Below are 26,954 nucleotides of genomic sequence, written 5' to 3' on the forward strand. Positions count from 1 at the left end.
TACAAACCGGCTGGTTCCGTCCTAAACCGGCCGGTTTTCACCGGTTAGCGCAAAAAAATGGTGAAATGGCCTTTCCAACCGGGTTTTTTGGTTGGTTTAGACCGGCGGCCTTGCTAACCGGCCGGTTAGACCGGTAACCGGTTTTTAAAAACGGTTTTGAAAACACTGGGCCAAAGACATCTTTAACACCAATATCCTTAATTGAGAAACTGGAGCAATCTCTTGATGGGTTAAGGAAGCTTGTGGCACCTTGATGTAAGTACAATATCTGGGATGTCAAGCTGATGAGTATTTCTTTTGTTGTTTATGTATATATATCGCAGAAGATTGTGTGTGCATATTGTATGTGGCAGTCAATGCTTAACATTAGAGTTGTTTTTTCTCGTAAGAATAACTAGAGAAACATGTAAGAGTACTGATAATGAGTGTGTGCATATTGTATGTGGCAGTCAATGCTTAAACATTAGAGTTGTTTTTTCTCGTAAGAATAACTACAAAAACATGTCAGAGCACTGATAATGAACTTGACATTTTATATATAAAATGGAGAGGCTCGGGAGAGAGACACCCAGAGAATATATTTATATATAAGAGATTATATATTTATTATTTATATATTTAAATTGATTTTAATATTTGAGTATTTTGAATCAATATTAATTTTGATTATTATATAAATTATATAATTAAAAAAAAAATTATTATATAATATTATTGTTTCTGATTAGCTGTTTCCTGTAAATTTTGGGGAAATCTCTAACCGTTCCCGAAACCCGTACGCAAGTTTCCAACGTTCCCGCGTTCCAGAAACTCATGCAACATAGCATTTACAATAAATAAAAGAGATGCATATAATTCATAGAAAGTCTTTCACATTTCAAAAAGACATGGGTGATATTCTGAAAACCATATATACAGAAAGAAAAGCTAAGAAGAGTGTGGCATTCCTAAGTTTACAGAGACTTCCTCATGAAAGTGGGTGGCAAGAAAATGTGTGGCTCAGCTTTTTTCATGGAGAAGTCATGAAAGAGCAACATTGTTTTGTTTTGTGATACAGTTCAGCAAATAATGGCGGCATAAACATCATGAGAAAAAATTATTTTCTTGCTAATTCAGTCAACAGATTTATCAGTTGATTGGTGATGAACCATATTTATTTAGAAATTAAATATGGGGATGGATCAAAATGATGTATAGTCTAGAAAATGGTTTCACATTTCTGGTTCTGGCAAGTTCCACTTTCTAAGAACCTGAAATTTCATAAAAGAATTTAAATGTTCATAATGAAAACGAATTAAACTTAGCAGGTTGAAATTACCTCTTTTGAACAGCTATATAGGACAATCAAATGAAGGGCCATCTTAGATAAAAGATTGTTTGGAATTGTAGTTTTGTTTTTCTTGCGTTAGGTTCATGTCACTGTCTAATTATTTGTCTATGCTCATATGCCTGATAGACATTATCCTCCGAGCTCTCTAATGCCTTGCATTCCATGAAATCGACCTGAAAGAAGAGGTGAAAGATGGGATTGGTTAAGGGTGATGAAATGGGAAACCATTTCATAAGACCATGCCTTCCTATTTCCATAGGGTTAAGGAATATGCAAGTATTGCTGACTCTTCAAATGTAATAGATCCATTTAACTTCTTTTCTAACCCCGACAGTATGCCATACACAACAGTTTGAATTTTCCCAGAATACGACAAGCAAACAAGATATACCAGTTCTTAATTTGGTTCATTCTTAAGTGAGCAAAGCTTGACCCATGTATTCTACTTTCCTTTTACTCAAGGAAGGATTTCTAAATAATTACTTATAGCCTTTAAGCTGGGCTCTAATTTGCATTGATTGAACAACGCAATGCGCACACACTTAGAAGGATTGATTCTGAAAGGCCAACTCTTCATTAGAGGAGAAGGTTGGTCTGGAAAGAACGAACCCTTCGAAGGGTTGGTCCTGATTGAAAGGTTTTGAAAGGTTAACTTATATAAGGGTTGCTCTTGACTAAAAGGTTAGCCTATAAGTCTGAAAGTGTTCACCTTGTACATCAACCAACAAACCAACCAAAACCACCATTTTATCCCATACTTATAAAGACAATGCCCCACAGAACACAGCTCCCATGAACCCACAGATAATAAATTTTCTAAGCCCAAAAGCCTCAAAGAGCTAGCACCATATAAACTAACAAAGCACAAAATTCAGCCCAATGATACATAAACAAGCCTAAAATACATAATAATGTATATATTAACTTTTAAGTACTCTGTCATGTCAATTATTTCAGTTTGACACCTGTCAAAACTATAGACAGATAAATATGTGCTCCTCTCCATTAATTATAAAACTTAACATATATAAGTCATTATATATTGAAGGTTGTTTGTTCATTCTTATTTTGGCTTGAGTCTTGTTGCGCCTCTACCTGCTGTGGATCTGTATAGTATGACCCTTAGTACCTTACAGGTCCACATAACTCATGCCTTGCAGATCCACATGGATGATGCCTTCCAAGTGCAGAGGGTGAACCTATGTTGCAGGAAACGTGGGGGTAGGAGGGCGTTTCCGTACGGAAACGAGTATGAAACGCGTTTGGTACGGCCCTGAAACGCGTTTCAGGCCGTATTGCCACGTTTCATTTACTTGTGTTTTTTTATTTTTTTTATTATTATTTGTTTTCTAATCTATTCTTACATTAGCCTAGTGACTTCTAGTTGCTTCCAGATCACTGTCTAAAGTTATAAAAGTGAACTTTTGCCCTAGTGTTGATATGCAGTTCATGGTAATGTTAAATTCTTAAAGTAAAAGTCATCCTTTTACTTAAATTTTTAACATTACCATGAAATGACTCAGGATATTTGAGAGTGGTTTCGCCCTCATTCGATTTCATATGGAGAAAGTAGAATTTTAGATCTCACTCAAAATCCAGCAGACTTATCTGTTTTTCAGGATTTCAGAATTTGGGGGATTGCAATGTTTCCATTGGATTTTATCATGTACTAGGGTATGGAACTTGTATTTAATCGAGAGAACAAAGCCCTCTATGCAGGGGAGACTCCCAATAATCAAGAGAATGTAGGGTACTAGGGTATGAAACTTGTATTTAATCAAGAGCACTAAGGTCATTCGACTATGTAGGAGGAGACTCCAATCAAGCACGAGACAAAAAAATTAGAAATTTCTCGTGGCTGATTTTGGATATTTCTATTTTCATTATGTGATTATTCATGAGTAAATGTGATGTAAATTTAGATACTTATAGTTTATGCATTGACAATTGACAATTTTATCATAATGTAATAAATTAGAATGTATCATATATGCTTTATGATTGCACATATTTCTTAAATTCCTAATATATATATATATATATATATATATATATATTCGCATTTCCCCGTTTCCAAAATTTGGGGAGGTCACGTTTTGTATCGCTTCCTGTTTCGGAAACTCGTACCCGTTTCCCCGTTTCGTGCAACCTTGGAGTGAACCCACAAGAAGCTTGAATTAACAGTGCTTCATCCTCAAAAATAAAAAAATATTATAACTTAAAATACAATACCACAACTCAAACACAATCTTTGCTTACACAGACAGTAGGAAGGATAAGTAGAAGGCCGTTGCAGCTTGTTCGCGCCAGATTAACATTTAATTCTCTAAGATAGATATATCTCTTTACACATGCACACACCATTGCACAGTGGCAAACAAGAGAATCAAATAAGGCAGGGCACCTTTAATACACATGGAAGATCACGTAAAGTGCAGTATCTACCTGTATAACATGGATACAATATATAAGAAACGGTGTGCCATTTATGAATAATATGCGAATTCATGTAACTCCACATCTGATATCCACCTCAATGTTGTGAAGTTCGAGGTTGCATATCTTCAATTTCAATATTGAATAGTTGGCCATTTGTGCGAATTCGAGATATGCAATTCGGACTTTGCAACCTGGTGTGCGTATCTAACCCAATTTAGACAAGTATGTGCAAATGTCCATATTAATTTAGACAGGTATATGCAAATGTCCATATTAAGTGCAGGGGCACCCTGCATGGTTACAAAATATAAGTGTTGATAAACCCATCCCAACTGGGCTGTATAACACCTAGGTTCTCTGACCAATGTATATGAAAATATTATATTATTAATAGCAAAATTAATAGTTAGCTTGCTTATGAATTTATATTTTAAAATCACAGTGTAATGCATTTTTTTAATAGTTTCATTTTCAGGGGAAAAGGCACATACATACATAAGAGTCATTATGGGGTTTATTATGGTTTTATGGGGTTTATTATGGTTTGCAAAGTTTCTTGATATCCAAAGCATTTAGATTTTTGGAGACTTACAAGCTCTTATCAATGACATGATCTACTATCTCTCATCCACATCTACAGGGCTGGATCCGCCACATTGAATATCTTAAGTTATCATTCCATCACATTACCTTTCAACACATCCACAGGGAACACAACTCCATTGCAGATGCTATGTCGAAAATTGGTATTAGTTCTGTGGTGGGTATGATACATTTCACTTTGCAGGTCAACAACAATATCATTGCTGAGGATGACATCGTTCTCCATCCGATCCATGTCATTGTCTTTTCTACTTTCGTTTTGGCTTAATCTGGATGGTCTCTTGGTTTATCTCGTACATTATTGAAAGCCGACACATATTCCTGTTTTTGTTTTTGGATACTTTGGACATCTATATTATTCCTATTGCTGTCTACATGACATATGCTCAGTTTATCTGTTTTTTAGATGGAAGTATTTCTATGTTTTTGACAATTTGAGACAAACTCCAACTTAGGCTGTGGTAACTGTCACATTATTGCCTACTATATAAGCACAATATATTTCCATATCTGGAAATATGGAGACTTGATGTACTGACTTTATATAATAAAAGCCAGCATTTTTTCCTTCTGGAAAAAAATTTGCAATATAATGCACCTCGAGCTTCTCAACCCGGGGTTGCCTATGAAACCCAATTTAGACGGGCATGTGGTCGTATCCATGTTAAATGCATCCTACGCAGTGTTACAATACATAAGTGTTGACGGATCCCCATCCCACCTGGACTGCAGAACTACTGTGAATGATTTGTTATTATATTTTAATATTAGAATTAAATAATTAATTTTTCAAATGGTGAATTGGGTTAATATGACGAGCGGCTTTTAGGGGGACCTTAGATCATTAGGTTAAACAAGAAGCTTTGCCACTGAGCTTATCAGTGTCCTCGGTGAGGTCGACAGCGTCCTGCTCAGTCGGTCACCTCGCCTGATGGTGTCCTAAATTTCTCGCATTTTCTACAGAGCAAAGAGCAGACAGGGGCGGTGAAGAAGATATATCAGCTGAGGCGAAACGCAACAAGGCTCCGTCTTGGAATCCACTTGGCTCTGCAGCTGGCGTGTACCAGAAACGGGCCTGGAAACAACAATGTCGCTGCGCAACAAGGAAAAGGTATGCATCCTTGCGAATTAAAGTAAATAATACCATGAAATTGCAGGGTTTGGGCAGGGGAAAGAAATTGAATTGGGGGTTTTTAATGCAGTTTTGATTTACAGATATTTAGGACGAATTTCTGTGCCATAAGGATATTCTGGCTTAATTAAGTAAAATTACAAAAATTTCCTATAAGATGTCCCCCCCTTTGAATGGTTCTGGTAGCCTGTTTCCGTTTTAAACAATTTATTAGGGTTATTACCATTTTTCTCTTTTGGTCAGTGATTTTACAGAGACCATTACCAGTTATTCAACGACCATGTAGAATGTTACAAAATTAAAAAAAATTATTAGAGTTTTCACAAATTTCCCTTAGGATAGGGGTTCTACGAAGGCTTTTTTCTGCTATTCAGTGATCCCAAATTTACCTCTCTGGACAGTGGTTTTATTTAGGCCAAATCCATTTATCCAGTGACCAATATTCTCAATGTCCGAATGTTAGCTTGCAAGTACCAGTTTCTCTTATCTTGTCCCTCTATTACACAGTTAGTTCCCTCAGGTCCACTGACTCACATCCTGGAGCGATGGTGGTTTGAGTGGAGTAACCTATTCTCCGTATCTCGACCCAGCAAAAATATAGCCATTAGAATAGGATACAGATGGTGGTTTTGCCAGGGATGCTTTTGTATTTGCTGTTGTGAGGGACTTGAGTCCTAAACAGTCTTGATAGTGGTTTTGGGATCGACTGGTTTTTCCGGGCAGGATTGCTACCGGATTCCGCTTATTCAATATTCTGGGGGTTCTTTCAAACCATTTATTTTTTATAAGAAATCTGTATCTATAAGCTGGCACGGGCTGGAGGTAACGGGTGTCCACAGTCAGTCTCCTAGTACGCTCCGCCTGACGTCTGCCCCTGTACCCTATACGTGTAACTTCACTGTTTTAGGACAGTCTAGTTACCGAGGAGATTTCCAAAGCAGGTGGTTGATTCGGCGGCGTTGACATTCCCTTCGATTGCAAGGTCCAGGGAAGGTTAGGCATGGGAACTGACGAGCCTACTTGAGGTCAGGTGGTACTTAATTCCTGTCGTGACATATCCTGCAGTTGGCACAGGAAATATTCTCATGGGAATGTACCTGACCTGACATGTACAAGATCTGGTGTCGTAGACATTCTCAAGGGTGGTGATTCCGAGGAGGGTTGGGACGTGGGAACCGTAGTGATTGCAATCGGTTTCCTAGGTAGGCGGGAAGGTTTTAAACCTTGGAAGGACATCATTGTATTACACGTAGACTGATGGACCCCTTTGAGTCTGACACATCATTACATGAAGCTTTTATCCAAGCCACAGTGGCGGCTAAGTCACAATGCCATGCAAATCAAAATACGATGTGGGATGGACGTGACATGTGGTTGGAAGCCGGTTTTATGCCACAAAACAATCTCGAGAGGAAAAAAGGTGGCGAAAGGAAGGGTGGTAGAAAACAACGTCCCATAAAAATTATTGCTCCAGTGCCTATTCTCTCATTTGGTCACAACGTGCTCCTCGATCGAATTACAAGTCTTCAGAAGAGGGCATTAGTAGGAAGGTGGTACTTTTCTGAGATTGAAGAAGCCGAGATGAGACAGTGGTTGGCAAAGAAGTGGAAAATCCTGTTGGGGTATGTTCCTACGGTGGTGAAACTCATGGGAGGATGGTATAGTTTTCATTTTCTGAGTGAAGAAGACCTCAGGAAAATTGTAGCAATGCCATGGGTCAAGGACCGGGGTTTTTTGGCAATGTATGCATGGTACGTAGGCTTCAATCCTTTGAAGCAAACGCCAAAAAATAAACTCATATGGGTCAAATTGCCCGGACTACCACTGGAATTTTGGATGAAGGAAGTTTTTACTGATATTGGTAATGCCATCGGAAAATTCGTATACGTAGATCCTCGGTGTCTGGGAGCTAGGGATAAGAGGATTGCTTGGGTCCTTATAGAAAAAGACTTTGGTGAGGCTTTTCCGGACCACATTGAACTAAGGTGGGAAAACATCAATCTCACTCAGCGTTTGGATTTCTGGGGAATTCCATTCCGGTGCCTCAATTGTCACCAAACTGGACATTTAATTGCTAATTGCCCCAAAGCAAGAGGAGGATGGCAGTCATCGAGGGAGCGTAAAGGGATTCACCAAAGGATACAAAAGGAAAACAAATCGGAGTGCTTCTCTCCTCGTCACGGTTATGTCAACAAACATAACGGAAATACTTCGGGCTCAGGTAATTCTAGTCACACAAACCAGATATTTTCTGAACCTTCTCCCAGTTTTATAAAAAAGGCATCTGCTCCTATTCCTATTCAAGTCCAATCATCATCCCCGTCGTCTGAGCAGTCAGGTTCCCATATAGCTGTTGATTCATCATTTCGAGAACATCCCCAAATGTTTTCATCTCCAGTCTTTCCTCAGATGCCGCTACAGTCGCAACATACTATGATAGATATCCCATCTACCTCATATGCCACATACACACAAGCCCGAAGGCTTCATTCTCCAGCTACTCAACCAAATTCTCCAAAAGATAAAGATAAAGCACCTGCTCAATTTTCTCCGGTATCCTCACCAATTAATTCTGTTGACAGCGACCTTGATTTCCTCCTACAAAGGAAAACTCTTGACCTCAAGTCGCTTACTATCCATAAGCTGAAGGGATCCGTTCTCCTGAAATTAGTCCATCATCTGCAGGGAATATTACTGTGAGGCGTAAAAACAACAGAGGCAGCAGACACTTTAGAGGTCGCCCGTGTCAAACACATACTACCTTGACAAATTCGCCATCTCTCATTGATATACCTATTTCATCTCCCATCTCTCCCAGGGCACTTAGAGCATGCATGCCCTCCAATAGGCTCAAATGAATTCAATTCTATCATTGAATATTAGGGGTTTGGGGGCCCATCCAAAATTCCTCGCTCTAAGAGATCTTTTCATTTCATCTAAATCCAGCATAATTCTCATCCAAGAATCAATGCACTCTGCAACCCAAACAGTTGATTATTTTAGGAGGATGCTTCCCACATGGTATATCGTGGCAACTGATGCCACTGGTAGATCTGGAGGTCTTGTTGTTTTCTGGGACCCAAGGTGGGCAAATTGAAGGCATTCTCATGTTCGGTGGGTATATTTCTGGTTGGTTATATCAGAGGTATCCCGGGAAGATCGCATATTCTCAATGTGTATGCTCCTTATAAAGAGAGGGAAGGTTTTTGGGATACAATGGAGGTATCGGGGATTCTTAATGCACCCTCTCTGATTTTGGCAGGGGACCTTAATTGTACCTTAGGCATAGAAGAACTGTGGGGACAATCTAGGGTGGTAGACAGGATGGCACAGAAGTTAAGAGAAATTATTCTATCTCACAACTTAATAGATGTCTGCCCACCCAAAAATGCTCCCACTTGGGATAATGGAAGAAGTGGAAACAGGTATATAGCTAAGAGACTTGATAGATTTCTTGTCCAAGAAAATATGATAGAGAAGATGGGGGATGTTAGATCTTTTATTATTGAAAACTATGTATCAGACCATCGCCCAATCACTCTTCTTTGGCATAATACTGATACAAGGTTTGGTTTGCCTTTCAAGTTCAATAGAATCTGGCTAGAAGATTTAAATTTTGATTCCCTTATCCAATTATTCTGGAAGGAAAGAAGAAATACAGAGGAGGGCATTTCCAGTTCTGAAAGCTTTATAAATAGGCTTCAATTCCTTAAAGCAGAGGTTAAAAAATGGGAAAGGAAGAAGAAGGAGGAACTGAGAAGGGAGTTGGCTGCTATTGAGGAGGAATTAAAATCCCTACATAACCAAATGGCTGCCCATTCTCTTCCTCCCATAGTAAGGGAGAGAATTCATGTTCTAGAACTAGGGAAAAAGAAAATTCTTCAAGTTAGAGAGACGACTTGGAGATTGAAAAGCAAAGCATTATGGATTAAGGAAGGAGATAAAAATACCAAGTTCTTTCACCGCTTTGCCAATCACAGAAGAAAACAAAATACAATTTGGCAGATAAAGGATGGTGAAGGAAACAGTTATAACAAGCAATCGGATATTACATCTCTAGCAGTTTCATATTTTAAAAAAGCATATAGTAGAGTGGAAGTGGAGGATGTGGATGCTCAGTTGTGGGCAGTTGAAGAATATCCTAAAATGTTTAATGATGAGGATAATGTGGCGCTGTTTAAGGAGGTTAAGGAGGAAGAACTGACCCAAGCTATTAAATCAATGAAAGGAGATAAAAGGCCAGGTCCAGATGGATGGACAGTTGAATTTTTTGCTCATTTCATAGATATATTTCAGGAGGACCTGCTACAGATGGTTGAGGAATCTAGGATGAAAGGCTTCATACATCCTCATCTAAACTCTACATATATCTCCCTTATTCCAAAGAAATCAGAGGTGGAAACTTTTGCTGATTATCGCCCAATATCACTGTGCAATCTAACATATAAGATTATCTCTAAGATAATAGCCAACAGATTGAAAGTTTCTTTATCTAAATTCATCTCACCTGAGCAATATGGTTTTTTAAATAATAGAATAATCCATGACGCAGTGGCTGTTGCACAGGAATGCATGCACAGTATTAAGTCAAAAAAGATGAATGCAGCAGTGATGAAGGTAGATTTAAAAAAAACTTATGATTGCTTAGATTGGGGATACCTAAGAATGGTGTTGTTTAAAGTTGGAATAAACTCAAATATGGTTGAATGGATCATGGGGTGTGTGTCTACAGTTCGCTATGCAGTAATAATCAATGGATTCCCATCCAAGTTTTTTGCAGTAGGTAGAGGACTTAGACAAGGGTGTGCATTATCCCTCTCCTTTTTATACTGGCGATGGATGGATTAAGTTTAAAAATAAAAAAAGTTGTGACCATTGGTGAATTTGAAGCACTGAAAATCAACAATCGTGTCACAGTTTCTCATAGTTTTTTTGTTGATGATATCTTGTTGATGGGTATGATAAACAGATTCAAATGGTATTCACTATCTTTAATCATAAAAAAGTTTGGGATAGCCACGGGACTTGTACAAAATGAACAGAAATCTATTATTCTCTATGGATCATGTAACCAGGATGATATTAGATATATCCAGAACTGTTTTGGAGTAAGTGCAGAAAATCTAGACAAGGGTATGAAATATTTGGGGTATCGACTAAAACCAGGATGCTATAAAAATGTTGATTGGATGTGGTTGGTGGAAAGATTCTATCTGAAGATTAAGGGATGGGAACACATATGTTTATCTATGGGAGGACGTATCATCCTCACACAGTCAGTTCTTACTCAGCTGGGGATTTATTGGGCACACTTGTTCCGCATTCCTCAAATGATTATTAATTTACTGAACCGAGTAATGGCAAGCTATATATGGTCTGGTGCAAGAAGGAACTATAAATATCATTTGGTAAAGCTGGAAAAGATCACTAGACCTAAAATTTTGGGTGGTTGGGGTGTTCTAAATCTAAAGTTTTTTGGATGGGCACTTATTTTAAAATCTTTATGGAGAGGCATCAATAGTAAAGGCATATGGGGAAAGCTGATCCGATCTAAATACATGAAGAATAAGGAGTTTTCCTTTTGGTTCAGACAAGGAGCAATTGGGAAAAAAGGCGGCTCATAGATTTGGAACAACTTTAGCAGGGTCAAGAATACACTCTTCCAAAATATCTCGTGGTTCTTTGGATCAGGTAATAGAATTATGTTGGGAAAAGACTGCATTATAGGAGCAGGTGAGGGTCCACCTGGGACAGTGGAATTGATACAGCATCTGAACAGAAGAGGCATTTATATCCTCAGTCAGCTGATCAGTGACTAGAATGGTAGCATTCCAATTTGGTTTGACTCCTCCCAACTGAATCTTGTTGATCAGTATAAATTGGATTGGCTACAGCTTGTTAAAACATTAAAGGAGGCAGGGATATGTTATGACAGCAAAGGGGATTGTATAGCATGGGCTGGTAAAAAGAAGAATACAAGAGAAATAGAGGTGGCGGACTGCTATCTCAAAATATGCCTGAAGGAAATACAGAATGTGGAACACTATTGGTTTCACAGTTTTTGGCAAATTAATATTCCAATAAAAATTGTAATCTTCCTTTGGCTAACGTGGCAGAACAAGAATCTCACATGGGCAAACTTACAAAAGAAGAACCACCATGGTCCTGGGATATGCTATCTGTGCAGGCATAATTCTGAGGATAATGAACACCTATTCTTACATTGCCATAGATTTGTTAATATTTGGAAACACTTCACCAACAAGCTGCAGATTCCATTCATTCAGTTTAATACAATTGAGGAGTGTTTAAAATGGTGGAGCACTCAGAGTAAAACTAGGCGATTGCTCACTTTGGTTGTTTTCTGGGAAATTTGGAAAGGTCGAAATCAACTGATTTTTGGTTCCAGTAGATGGGGGGAAAACGTAATCTATGAACTCATAGAACAGTGGGTTGTATCGGATCAAAATGTAGACATCAAGGTAAAAAAAAAAAAGACAGAGAAGGGGAGACTTCAGATCACCAACTACCCGGCGGGGTTTTTTGATGGGGCAGCTCAAGGAGGAAGATGTGGGTGCGGTTTCTGGTTAAAGCTATCAAAAGAGCAAGAGTTCCGGATATACTGGTATGCGGGAGAAGGAACAAGCATGAAAGCAGAAGCTGTTGTTCTATGGGGTTTACTATGGTTTATTAAATTTTTGGATATCCCTCAAGTAAATTTTTTGGGGATTCCAAATGTATGATAGATCATGTTAAGGGGAAGAACAATATCCAGCAAAATTCTCTACAACGTTGGCTGAGGCGTATAAAAAGCATATGTAATACCTTTTAGCATCCGTCCATTGAGCAAATTAGCAGGGAACATAACAAGATCGCCGATGAATTATCGAAGAAAGGATTACTAGCCACAGAAGAAGGTATGTATATCATGATAAAAATAGGATCAGACGAGACAGAAATAGAAAATCTAAAGTTGTCGGGATAGACCACTGAAGATCTTACAAAAAGGCAGAACATCAATGCAGATAAGTTAATACAAAATCCCTGTTTCTTTTTGTTTAAAGTTTTGTACAATTTTTGTATTTGGTTTTGTATAGAAAAGATAAGAGGAATGACTACTTTAAGGTAGTGTTATATAGAACATGCAAATGATCAGAGACACATCTTAGTCTTCTAGAATCTCTTAGTGAGATTCTGTGATATATTGTGAATGAGGCAGAGAGTATATAGTTTCACAGCTGTTGCAAATATTAGAAAACAGTTTCAGATGTATGTAAGATGAGTATTTACTCCCCCATGTAGTCAAGTTGCGTATACCACAAGGTTTATGAGGACGATATGTCCATCATAAGTATGTACTGTTTTAATCATAATATAAAACAGACGGGTTTTTTTTGCCGAAAAAAAAATATGAAGTAGTGGGAGGAATGATTGTCATTCTTCCGTTCAATTTCCAAAGTAAAAAGATGAACTTTGATTTGATGATTGACTTGGAGCTTTGTTGTTGAAAATAAATAATCCTTTAGAACCAGAAAATGTATATCCTCTATATAAAATATAAAGATATTTTCAACCTGAAAATATTAACCTTTCTGGGATCTCATTTTCTTAACAATGGAATTACTTAAAAGAAACATTCCGATGATTTCATTTTCTTAAAATGCTGTAATTATTTAAAAAGAACCATAAAGGACTGCCTCAAAATGAATAGCAATTTCAGCAAGATGAAGAACGCATTCCCTCCGGGGTATTTGGAACTAGTAACAGATATAAATGTAAAAGCTCTGAATCTGATGATGATCAAGTTCATAATATATATCAGAACGAGAGGAATTATATAAAAGTTCATAATATTTATCAGAACGAGAGGAATTATACAAAAGGCATTCTTACCTGAGCAGACTTCTCGGATACCACAAATCGGCCTGAAATGCATGTGGGTGACATTACTTCCATCTCAAAACCAATGAATTCCTGTACAAGAGGCACTTCGAGTCCATAAACAACCTTTCTGTCATCAACCTTCAACTCCATATTCTTATTAGTGCCCGCCATAGATGCAACTGAATTGCAGAAAATTATGTATTATTACTGGGTATAACAGCACAGTCGTTTGAGTTCAGTGTATCCACTATTCTGCATGGGCAGTTTAATAAGGGCTGGAATGCCCGTGGCGCTGCCCGCGGAGAAGGGGGTGGAGAAAATTAATACGAGCAGATATTCAGAGACGTGTTGGATGCAGTTTTTGCTATTCAACAATACGCCCCGCCGCCGATGACCCAAGTCAATTCCTGCAAATTAAATGGTAAAGGGGCTGCAAATCCCAAATTGTAAAGGAAGCTCATGACAGGCAGAAGAAGGGTTATAGAGCATAGTATTTGGAAAATTCCGACTGTACCTCTAAATTGTCCTGTATTTCCAATTTGGATAAACATAAAAAGTATTTATAAAAATGTTATTTTTTTATTTTTTTTTTAAATATTGTTTTAGTTTAGTGCATTAACACCCAGTCATCATAAACACAAAATATAAAAAATAAAAGTTAATCACATCACTAAGTACCTTAACATACACCCATCACCATCTATTTACTTTACATCACTAAGTAGCTTAACATGCACCCCATCATTATCTATTTACCTTCACATCACTAAATACATTAACATACACCCCATCATTATCTATTTTATAAAACATAAACACAAAATATAAAAAATAACTCGTAAAATTTCTAAAAACACTACTTTTATGCACAGTAAAACTATCTTTAGGTTTTTTTAATTTTTATCAAATTAATAATTATATTATAAATTATCCCTTCTTTATATATTATTTTAATATTAACTTTAAAAATTATTCTAATATATTAATACCAACTTTATATTCTAAACTTAAATTCTAAAGTATTATTCTATTATTTTAATACTAACTTTAAATATTCTAAAATTACTCGAAAAAATATATATTTTTTTTAAATTTTAAAAGGCTAGTAAATACATTAACATACACCCCATCATTATCTATTTTATAAAACATAAACACAAAATATAAAAAATAATTCGTAAAATTTCTAAAAACACTACTTTTATGCACAGTAAAACTATCTTTAGGTTTTTTTTAATTTTTATCAAATTAATAATTATATTATAAATTATCCCTTCTTTATATATTATTTTAATATTAACTTTAAAAGTTATTCTAATATATTAATATCAACTTTATATTCTAATAATATATTAATATCAACTTTATATTCTAAACTTAAATACTAAAGTATTATTCTATTATTTTAATACTAACTTTAAATATTCTAAAATTACTCGAAAAAAGATTTTTTTTTTTTTAATTTTAAAAGGCTAGTAAGATTGGAACTATACTTACAATATTCCGTAGAATTCCAAAATAACTCATTAACAATGGAGTCTTTTTAATTCCTTTATCAATTTTCATAACCTTAATTGACATAATGATTTAAAATTCAAAAAAACAAGTGAGCTAATTAAAACTATGCATGTCAGAGTTTACTGGACCCCAGCATAGATCACCAAAAATGGAGTGTTTTGACTACGTCTTAGTAATTTGAGTGGTAATTTTGTGAAGGGGTGATTAAGGTTTGATAAATTTTGAAAATTTTATGGGTAAAAATTTAGTTATGTTAAGGATTATTGCGATTTAGTCCAGTGTTATTATTCAAATTTCAAAAGTGTTAATGATTTCAAAATTCACATTATCTAGTAAAAAAATAAAATTATATTTTACAATAAGTTTTTAAAATAAATAATTTTTCTTATAAATAAAATTATATAAAATATTTTTATTTGGCAATTTTATGTGTAATACAATTCAAACAAATGTAATATGCAACATTGATGCTTAGTGCTTAGTCCCTGCCTTTTATGCAAAAAGTAATCAATAGATAAAGATAATATTTAGGTAAGGGGATGATAATAGAAATAAGAAAAGCAAAGAAACTAAAAGTAATGACATAAATACATAAGAATACGATGGAAATCATTGGAGCTAGAAAAACTCAAAGATGAAATAAAAAAATAAAATAAATTCATCAGTTATTAATTTAAAAAGGCATTGAATAATATATAGCCAAGATTGACTAAATTTATATATTCATTATTAAAGTTATTGGGATGTTTTTCTTTTTAGAAGGTTTCTCTAACAACATAGGTCAAATAATGATGAGTTGTAAATAATGTGTTCTTTAAGAAGGGCTTAAATGGAACAATTGTTTTTGTCAAAGTAAGATTTACCATAAGACTAGATAAATGCCTTGGTGGAATAGGTTTTGCTTATCTTTGAGACCTTTGAAAAAAAATTAAATGTTTCATGAGACTTAAATATAATATTAATATTCTTTTTAAATATAAAATCTTTGAATATAAATTTTGAATTTTTTAAATGCATTTTAATTAACAGAAACCCAAAATTATATGCCAAATTTAAATTAAAAAAATTCAACAAAATAATTAAACTATACTTTAAAAATAATTATTAAAAAATAAATTTCAAAATGTTCACTATAGATAATTATATTTAAAAAAATTAAATCTTAAAAAAAAAATCATTATAAATCTTAAAAATATAAATTACATAACCAAAGTAAATAATTAAATTAAATCTTAAAAAAAAAAACATTATAAATCTTAAAATATAAATTACATAACCAAAGTAAATAATTTGATACTTTGTACTTAAGTGAGTTAAGTACAAAATAGCTAATTTAAATCTTAAAAAAATATATATATATATATATTATACATCCTAAAAATATAAATTATATAATTAAAATAAATAATTTGATACTTTGTACGTGGGTTAACCAAAATAACTAATTTAAATCTTTAAAAAAATTAATTAAATCATTATAAATCCCAAAAATATAAATTATATAACCAAAGTAAATAATTTGATACTTTGTAATTAAGTGGGTTAACCAAAGTAGCTAACTTGATAAGGTGCATGTAAGTCTTTGATTGTGAAATGTACCTCTTTTGATGAGGTACACGTGCGTTTTATAGCTTTGAATGGGTGCTCACCGCCTCCTAACATTGACAAAATCAATAGTCTTTAATGAAATGAAATGAAAGAGGCCTTAAGATTCAAATCTATCCTTGTCTCTTCATAATGAAAGTCATGGGGACTTCCAAATGGACTGGTCTCGTTGAGGACTTGGATTTTATATTATTGTTCTTTTCTTCTAGAAGTTATTTTCATGGTTGGTAGTTTAATACTAAAATAAAAAATACACACTTATTTTCATGGTTGGTAGTTTTAAGTCTTCTTGACTTTTAAATAAAAATAAAAAATACACACTTATTATTAAAAATAATATTTTAAATGTGTATTAATTTTAGTATGATAAATAAAGGTGAAATTTCAAAATTAATAATTATAAATTATATTTGTTTAGTTTGGTAGATAAGAATCTAATTTTATAAATATGTTTATAATAAAATATTTTGGTTTTAATTAAATAAATATATTTTTAATAAAGTATTTTTGTTTTAATTAAATGTAATGGTTTTACGCTGGAACATATGAGGTAAAGTTTTGAATCATAAATTTAAAATATAATATTTCAAAAAAATTTAAAAAAAAATTAAAAGCAAAAAGCAAAAATATTGGTGTTTTTTCTTATTTTGAATATCAAGACGATAGTTTTTTAATGTGGGATATATATGAATGAATGATATTTTAATGTTTATGAGATTAAAATAGTCTATGTGTTTATTTGCCTCCTTATTTTTTGTGTTTTGCAATTTAATCCTTTTCTTACTCAAATTGATGATGAGGTGACCCAACCTTCTAAGAGTCCCCTCACTGAAAAGACAATGCAAGGAACTGATGCTAACATACTACTATAATTGTCCTCGATGTCTCTGAAAGCATCACATTCTAAAATTAATCCTTTTCTTACTCAAATTGATGATGAGGTGACCCAACCTTCTAAGAGTCCCCTCACTGAAAAGACAATGCAAGGAACTAATGCTAACATACTACTATAATTGTCCCTCATGTCTCTGAAAGCATCACATTCTAAAATGAAATGCTTTTCCGATTCCACTGCCCCAAAAGTGCAAAAAGTACACACCTAATCTTCTCAAGCTTCTTTAGGTCTCTTCCACCGTCCTACATCGAAGTTTATGTGAGTTAGTTGTTAACTGAGCAATAAGAATCTTTGTTCTCCATAGAATGCTAGCTCCAATGTACTCTTTTTATTGGAGATTACAAGTGGGGTTGAATTCTTGAACATAGTACTTCTTCTTTCTACCCAAGATTAATTCTTAACTAAGGAATAAGAATCTTTTCTCTCCACTGAATGCTAGCTCCAATGTACTATTTTTGTTGGCGATCATAAGTAGGGTTGAATTCCTGAACATAGTATTTCTTCTTTCTACTCAACTCTTTTCCCTATATACACTTACAAAACTTCAATGTACTATTTTTGTTGGCGATCATAAGTGGGGTTGAATTCCTAACATAGTATTTCTTCTTTCTACTCAACTCTTTTCCCCATATACACTTACAAAACTTCTCCATATTTGAATGAGAAAGCTTTAAAAATAACTATTAAAACATCCAATATCACCGAAACGAAATATATATTTCATCACTTGATTTGACTCGTTGTAATAAATAAACTAAGTAAATTGTAAAACTCACTAACAGTTATGATGCGTATAAACTCTAAAACTCAGTGAGAGTTATGATGCCTAACTTTAAGCAGTACAAAGATATTAATAATGAGCTATGACATGTAGGTATAATAGCTTTTTTAATTTTATTAATTTTTAAATAATTTTTTGTTAAACCATCATAAAAATTGGCATCCAATGTACAACTACCAATGAGCAAAAAGTAATTTATATTTTAAAAATATAATAAATATATGCAATACAAAGATATTAATAATGAGCTATAACTTGTAAATATAATGGTTTTTTTATTATTAATTTTAAAATAATTTTTTGTTCTGAAATATCTAATTTAAACCACCATAAAAATTGTCATTCAATGTACAACCACTAATGAGTAAGAGTAATTTATATTTTTAAAAAATAAAAAATATATGTGTATGCAATACAAAGATATTAATAATGAGTTATGACGTGTAGGTATAATGGTTTTAATCACCATATAAATTGTCATTCAATCTACAATCACCAATCAACAAAAAGTAATTTATCTTTAAAAAAAATAAAAATTATTTTTTTAATTTTCAAATAATTTAGTTTAATATTTATTTTTTCAAAACTTTAATAAATTTAATAGAATATACCCAAATTATTTTGGAAGGAGCTCCAACCGAAAAAGATACAAACTGGAAATAGTATTACAACTTCGAAATGGTTTGACTATGCAAGACAACTCTATGAGCAGGTTCCCAAGGTTGACCCTCCCCCCTTGGTCAATATTGATACTGAACTCTTCACGATACAAGAGGTAGAGATGGGTATCAAGAAGCTGGGTGTTGGAAAAGCAAAAGACTTAGTTTAACTCCAAGCAAAATATCTAAAGTGGGGCTCAAAGATTCTTGCACCTCAAATTACAAAAATCTTCAACAACATCATACAACATGGACTCCCCACAGATTGGACAACTAGTCTGGCAATACCTCTTTTCAAGAGCAGTGACGTCAATAATCTCTCCAATTATAGGACCATCATGATAAACCCTTTGTTTGCAAAGCTATTTGGAAGCATGCTAAAAAACAAAATTAGCAAGTGGGCAGAAGAAAGAGACAAGCATGCTAAAGGGCAAGCAAGTTTTAGACCTAAACATTCCACAGTTGATCATTGTATAACTTTAAGGCACATCATTGAAATTTTGGAAATAATACTTGGTGGGGGGGGTGGGGTTGGGTGTGGTGAAACAGTATTAGCAAGTCAATAATTTCTCATTTTCATAATCAGATTTATATACGCTACTTCAGTTAGAGGAACTCGTGTGTATACGCAACTGTGGTTAAGGTGACTAGCGTATATACTGCAAACTTAAGATTCAGTTAATTCATCATATGTTGATCTTTAATCAGTGCATCAAAACTATATAAACAATAACCAGGTGTAGTAAAACAGAACAGACAATCACACACATGAACACAAGATATAAGGTGCAAACCCAATGTGGGTGAAAACCACCTGCTACAATCATCTCTATCTTCTTTTTAATAATAAGAAACTTCTTTTTACCATTTTTGTACTAGTGCAGACTTGTACTAGTATGTAGGCTTCTACCTACAGAAGGCTACAACCTTCTCTCGTTCTCTAGCTTCTCCTGGAAGGGAGCTACAACCCCCTAGCTCTTTTACTAGCTAATATGTTTACTAGTACGTAGGTGCCAGCCTACATAAGGCTACAATCCTCTCTTTTCTTCCAGGGACCACGTTTCATAAATTTTCAGACTGGATCCATCAATAACATCATTCAATCATCAAATATATCTACATCAACCAATCTTCTTTTCACAACTAAACCAATCAACCACTTTGACAACCCTTCAATTTGATCTTTCAGAATGTTGTAACTAGAATACAGTAACCAGAACCCAAGCTAGAACCCAAAACACTTCAACAGCAAACAAAAGCAGCTAAAACATATTTTACAAGGTATACTCTACTTCCCTGTGTCGACCCTGCGTGCATACACACCTTTCTCAAGGCAAACCTGCGTACAGATCTGCAAATCAAACTTGAGATGTATACGTTGTTTTGATATGCGGAACCAGTGTGTATACACACCTTTTCTAAAGTGAACCTGCGTACAAATCTGTAAATGATGATTTAAATATTACAACAATTCCAGACTTCAGTTATACCCAGATCATCATATTTACAGACTACAACATGCGCGAGTTATTTAGATAAATGATCAAGCCACATAAAGATACTTCACTTCAAGCCTTAAGGTCTTGACCCATCATTAGATCTTCAAGCGCTAAGGTTCATCCTTGGTTCAGATCCAACTATGCACCATAACCCAATAACTTGTACACTAGATCTTGCTTATCTTCAGATATTCAATCCTTGAGTGCTTTGGCCTAATGATCTTCTTCTCCTTATATAGTGTTAGGCCTTTCTCAATACCATGGTCCAAAACCACTTAGGACCAATACCTTGGACCAAATACCTGGGATCAATACTTCAGACCAAATACTTTAGACCAATACCATGGATCAAAATACCAGGGGCCAAATACCACGGACTAAAACTTAGATTTCCAACATGTACGCACCTTTCCTTCTGTGAAACTGCGTGTGTACATTATACTCACTTTTTGGTCAATTAACCTGCGTGTATATGCTACTTTGTCAAGGTGAGCCTGCGTATACTTCTCTTTCCTCATTCTATGAAGTATGATCTGTAACTCTGAGTTGTTAACCTGTTGAACTGTGATCTGTCATCTGAGTGAGTTGCCATCAAAGACAACACCTGTGTCAAATCTGAGTCATAATGCCAACAATCTCCCCATTTGGACTTGATGGCAACCCCAAGTCACTCTCCCCCTTTGTCATCAAGGGCAAAGGGTCATGCTCCCCCTGAGTACATGTTGAATTCTTTGATATGCTAAAGAGTGTTGATTGAGCTTCATGAACAAGTCCATGCTCCCACTGAATATAAGTAAGGTCTACAAAAAGATGTTCTAAAAGAATAACATGACTCTATACATACATCATAAATGACCTTCCTATCACCAATGACTCATACATACATCCATCTCCCAACCAAGTGGGGATATACCAATTGTTTATACATGTCAAAACAAAAACATTACAACATCCATCCCATGCACGGGTAACAAAATAGGTCGTTTCATGACCTTTTCATAAAAATATATACATGACATATATAACAGAGACCAAGACCAAGATAGTCATCAGTAACTATCATCAGCAGCATTTGTCAATCAACCTCCAGTCCAAAAACCATGTTCTCCCCCTGAACCTGTTCCACCTGAAACAAAAACAATTGTGTGATTCTGTACCAAGATCTTATAAGATAATGCCAACAATGCATTATTAGAAGCATATTCTCCCCTTGAACCATATCAGATTCTCCCCTTGAACCATATCAGACTCCTTTCTTCCTGAGTCTGGCCACTGCTTTTCCTCAAACCAACATATACACGACTGTATCCACAGAAACCAGCGTATGTACGCGACAATGCTTCATGAAACTCGCGTATAACCACCTTTCTCTGAAACATGTAGGTTTTAACAGCAAGATGATGCATCAACTACTCTCAGCTTCTATCTGAGATATTCAAAAGTCTCTCTGAGCAGTGGTTTGGTGAATATATCAGCAACCTGTTCTTTGGAGGGAACATATTCCAATTTCACCTTTTGTTCAAACACTTGTTCACGTAGAAAGTGATATTTGATGGGTATGTGCTTGGTCTTGGAATGCATGACTGGATTCTTTGGAACACTGATGACACTTGTATTATCACATAGAATGGAGATGGGTGGAGTACATGTGATCTGAATGTCTTGCAAAGTTTGCATCATCCAAAGGAGTTGTGTGCAGCAAGATGCAGCAGCCACATATTCTGCTTCAGCTATAGATAATGCAATTGAACTTTGTTTCTTGGTGAACCAAGACACTAATCTAGAACCCATATAGAATGCACCACCACTAGTGCTTTTTCTGTCATCAACGCTTCCTGCCCAATCTGCATCTGTATATGCATGAAGTGTAAGATCTGTATCTCTAGGATACCATAAACCAAAATTCGGTGTCCCTTGAAGATATTTGAAAATCTTTTTGACTTCCTGAAGGTGTGATTCCTTTGGATTTGCTTGGAATCTTCCAACTATTCCCACTGCATGCATGATATCCGGTCGGGTACTTGCTAGATAAAGCAAGCTGCTAATCATGGATCTGTAAGTTGGTTGATGCACCACTGGTGATTCATCATTTGAGCTGAGACTGTATCCTGTTACCATTGGAGTATATACTAGTTTAGAATCTTCCACACCATACTTTTTCAGGATCTGTTTGATATATTTGGTTTGTGACAGAAAAATACCATCTTTGTTTTGTTGAACTTGTAGACCAAGAAAATATGTAAGCTCATCAAGAAGGGACATTTCAAATTCTTGCTGCATTACCGAAGAAAAATTTCAACTCATGGCTTCTTCATTGCTACCAAAAATGATATCATCAACATACACAACAAGTATTAGCAATTTATTATTGTTAATATTTGTGTATAAATTGCTATCAGCTGATCCATTTGAAAAACCTTGTTGATGGAGATATTTGTCAAGACAGTAATGCCAGGCCCTTAGAGCTTGTTTTAGACCATAGAGAGCCTTTTGAGTCTGCATACAAGTTTTGCATCATTTCCAAGTATGAATCCGTCTAGTTGCTCAATATAGACTTCTTCTTCTAAGTCTCCCTTAAGAAAGACATATTTTACATCCATTTGGTATACTTTGAATTTTTGAAAACTCAAAAGAGCAAGGAACATTCTGATGGCTTCAAGTCTAGCAATAGGTACAAAATTTTCTTCAAAGTCTATACCTTCTTGTTGAGCATATCCTTTATAAACAAGTCTGGCCTTGTTTCTAATAACTTCTCCACTTTTGTTCAGCTTGTTTTTGAATATCCATTTAGTTCCTATGATATTCTTATCATGAGATCTAGGAACTAATTCCCAAGTATTCTTCTTTTCAATTTGCTCAAGTTCTTCATTCATCGCCTTGACCCAACATTCATCTCTGCATGCTTCATTTACATTTTGAGGTTCAGTGGAAGATAGTAATGCTAGATAGCTTGAAGCTTCTGCAACGGTTCTTCTAGTCTGACACCTGCCCCTTTTTCTCCTAAGATTTGAGCTTCTGGATGATTTTTCTGAACATACCTGGATGGAGTCTTTTCTTCTACCGCTATCTCTTCTTCTAGTGCTTCATTGGTTTCTTCTTCAGAATTAGTCTGATTTGATGTGAGAGGATAATCCTCATCCTCTTCATAATCTTCGGTTTTTATTTGTTTTGGATTTTGCATGCTTCATCAACCACAACATCAATACTTTCAATCATTTTCCCAAGTCTTTTATTATAACATTTATATCCTTTACTTCGAGAAGAGTAACCAAGGAGAATAGCTTCATCTGTTCTGGGTTCAAACTTACCAAGTTTTTCATCAGTCCTTTTGATGTAACATTTGCTTCCAAAAACTTTGAAGTATTTTACAGTAGGATTCTTACCATACCATAGTTCATGTGGAGTTTGAGTGTTGTTTACCCGAACATTTGCTTTGTTGAGAATAGTGACGGCAGCGAATGCAACTTCACTCCAGAAGGTTGCAGGAGTTCCAGACTCATCTAGCATAGCACGAGCCATTTGTTGAACAGTTCCATTCATGCTGTCTACCACTCCATTTTGCTGAGGAGTCCTTGCGGTGGAGAATTGCCTTTTTATTCCATGTTCTTCACAAAAGTCGAAGAATTCATCTGAGGTAAATTCCCCTCCTTGATCAAATCTGAGGCATTTGATTTTACGTTCTGATTCATTTTCAACCAAAGCTTTGAAGGATTTGAATTTTTCAAATGCTTCATCTTTATGCTTTAGAAGTCCTATCCAACACATTCTGGAAAAATCATCAATGAACAATATAAAGTATTCTTCTCCACGAGGTGACTTTTTCCTTGATGGTCCACATAAATCAGTATGAACAAGTTCAAGAGGCTTACTAGATGATCCTTCCTTTTTAGGGAAATGTGCTCTGGTTTGCTTACGAAATTGACATGATTTTCATATTGTATTTTCTGGAATGTTGATATCAGGAAGATCACAAACAGCCTAGAATCTGCATGCTTTTCTTATTTGAGAGAATCTTAGATGCCCCAATCTTCTGTGCCATAGCCAGTGTTCACCATTTTTGCTTAGATAGCACTATTTTTGTCCTCCCTTGAGTATGTATAGGTTCTTTGGAGTTCTTGTCCCTTTAATCACGGTTTCTCTTGTATCAAGCTCACGAACAACACATCCATTTTATCGAAACACTACTTCATTTCTTTGATCACACTCAACAGATTGTGCTTTAAGCCATCAACATACATAACATTCCCAGCTTTAACTTTTTCTTTCACGAAAACAGAGCCTTTACATTTAATGAAGGTGGGAGTGTCGTTTCCAAATGAGACACTCTTTTCCTTCTCTAAGGCATTATATGAGTGTAGTTTTTCTCTGTCACCTGTCATGTGTTTTGAGCACCCATTGTCGATGTACCACTGGTTTTCTTGTCCTGCTGCATACAGGGCTATACCACATCTTTCTGTTTGTGATTCTTTCTTTCTCCATATTTTGGGACTTAATGGAGTTTGCTCCTTTTGAGCTATTTGCCGAAATTTACTCCTGCATTCAGATTCTTCATGGCCAAAGTTGTTACAGATTGAACATTCCATTTCATTTCCAAGAAGAGAAGAGCTATTATAAGAACTTTTCTTCATCTCTGTCACATTTCTTTGATTTTGTGCTTCTCTAGTCATGATAGTTTTGTAAGCAACACATTGAGCAGCTTTGTGTCCAAAATTATGACATGAGAAACATTGACCATTAAAGAAGTTCATGCTATTATTGAATCTACTGACCTGATGATTGTAGTTGAAGTTCCTTCTACTGCCCTGTTGATTGATATTCCTTGAAGTAAATTGAGTGTGGTTTACCTAAGGTTGATTGTGGCCTCTGTTCATTCTTGAAGTAAATTGAGCCTAATTCACCTGGTGATCTGCTTTATGCCTTTGTTGACGATTGTCGAACTGTTCATTGCTCTTTGCTGCATCATGATAGCTTTTAGTGGAGGTTGACGGCTTCTGTGATTGAGATGTTTCTTCAGAGTATCCAAGACCTGTCTTTATAAGAGGAGAGCGCTGCACTTTGATAATTTCATTTAAGGTATCTGATCCTTTAGCAAATCTAAGATTTAGAGCTTTTGTTTTCTCAAGATCCTTTCTTAGACCCACAATTTCACATTCTAGCTTTTCATTGTGTTTTTCTCTTTCAGCAAGTTGGAATGTCAAGGTATCTATAATCATACTCTTTTCTTCTAAACAGATTTTGAGTTTATAGATTTCTTCATAAAGGTCATCTTCATCTAAAGCATCTAAAAAATCATCATCTTCATAAGCCATCATAAGTCTATAGTCATTGTTATTTTCATCTTCATCACTATTTCATAAACCATTGCTATCTTCATGAGTATAGTAGCTCTTTTTACTTACATTTTGTTTTCTGTTCTATTTTGCAGATTCCTTACCTTTATCAACCTTATCTTTATGAGGACATTTGGTAGCATAATGGCCGACTTTTCGACAAGCAAAACATTTGAAAGGTAGTTTACCTTTGAGCCTTACGGAACCCCATTGAAGGTTCTTGACAAAGTTTGCTTTTTCTTCTCCTTCTGAAATATGTCCTGATTGATTAAGTTCTTCTTTTCCTGAAGCTTTAAATGCGGATTCTCTCATATTTCATGGACCTCCTTTTCTCATCTCAAAAGCAGTTAAGATCCCATGCAACTGTGTCATAGTAATAGTCTGAAGATCCTGCTTTTCTTTTATGGCAGATACTTTTGATTCAAACTTAACAGACAAGGATCTTAAAACCTTTTCAACTAAAGTAACTTCTCTTATCTCTTCACCCAAATTCTTCATGCAATTAACAATCTCATCTATACGTAAGAAGTAACTAGCTATACTTTCATCATTGTGCATTTTGAGAGTTTCATATTGAATTTTGAGAGTTTGCAGTTTTGCATGTTTTACCTGAGTGTCTCCTTCATAGCTTAGAACGATTTTGTCCCATATTTCTTTGGAAGATTTGAGCTGCATAACTTTGAAAAATTCTAATTGTGATAGACTTCCCAATTATGTATTGATAGCCTTGGCATTGGTTTCATATTGTTTTTTACCTGCCGCATCTGTAGGAATTGCTGATGGAAATGTATATCCTCCTTCCACAATTTCCCAGACATCTGTTCCAAGAGATTGAAGATAGGTTGTGGTTCTTACCTTCCAATAGACGAAGTTGCTTCCATCAAAGATTGGAGGTCTAATGGATCCCTTTCATAATCAAATTTATATACGCTACTTCAGTTAGAGGAACTCGTGTGTATACGCAACTGTGGTTAAGGCAACTAGCGTATATACTGTAAACTTAAGATTCAGTTAATTCATTATATGTTGATCTTTAATCAGTGCATCAGAACCATATAAACAGTAACCAGGTGCAGTAAAACAAAACAGAAAATCACACACATGAACACAAGATATAAGGTGGAAACCCAATGTGGGTGAAAACCACCTGCTGCAATCGTCTCTATCTTCTTTTTAATAATAAGAAACTTCTTTTTACATTTTTTGTACTGGTGCAAACTTATACCAGTACACGGGTGTTGGGTGAAAATATTATCATTTAATTCTGTTGTAGTATTTT

The 26,954-nt window shown here is 35.1% G+C and overlaps 1 protein-coding gene across 2 annotated transcripts in view; it reads right to left on the bottom strand.

Annotated features, from left to right (window-relative positions):
• LOC149173144 (1,4-dihydroxy-2-naphthoyl-CoA thioesterase 1-like) overlaps positions 1–26,954 on the bottom strand; it is a 58,265-nt gene that overhangs the window by 13,910 nt on the left and 17,401 nt on the right. The window contains exon 1 of one of the 2 annotated variants that reach the window (XM_089424511.1): positions 13,398–13,918. The exons of the other annotated variant lie outside the window; for it this stretch is intronic. Coding sequence (XP_089280637.1) covers positions 13,398–13,559 — 162 coding nt within the window. The 5' untranslated portion in view covers positions 13,560–13,918. Of the gene's footprint in view, positions 1–13,397; positions 13,919–26,954 lie in introns of those variants that run through there. 2 annotated transcript variants of the gene reach the window in all.

The sequence above is a fragment of the Pinus tabuliformis genome, chromosome 4_2 (genome assembly GCF_031772625.1).
Source record: "Pinus tabuliformis cultivar Carrire ecotype Pingquan chromosome 4_2, CPIR1, whole genome shotgun sequence".
NCBI classification, from domain to species: domain Eukaryota; kingdom Viridiplantae; phylum Streptophyta; class Pinopsida; order Pinales; family Pinaceae; genus Pinus; species Pinus tabuliformis.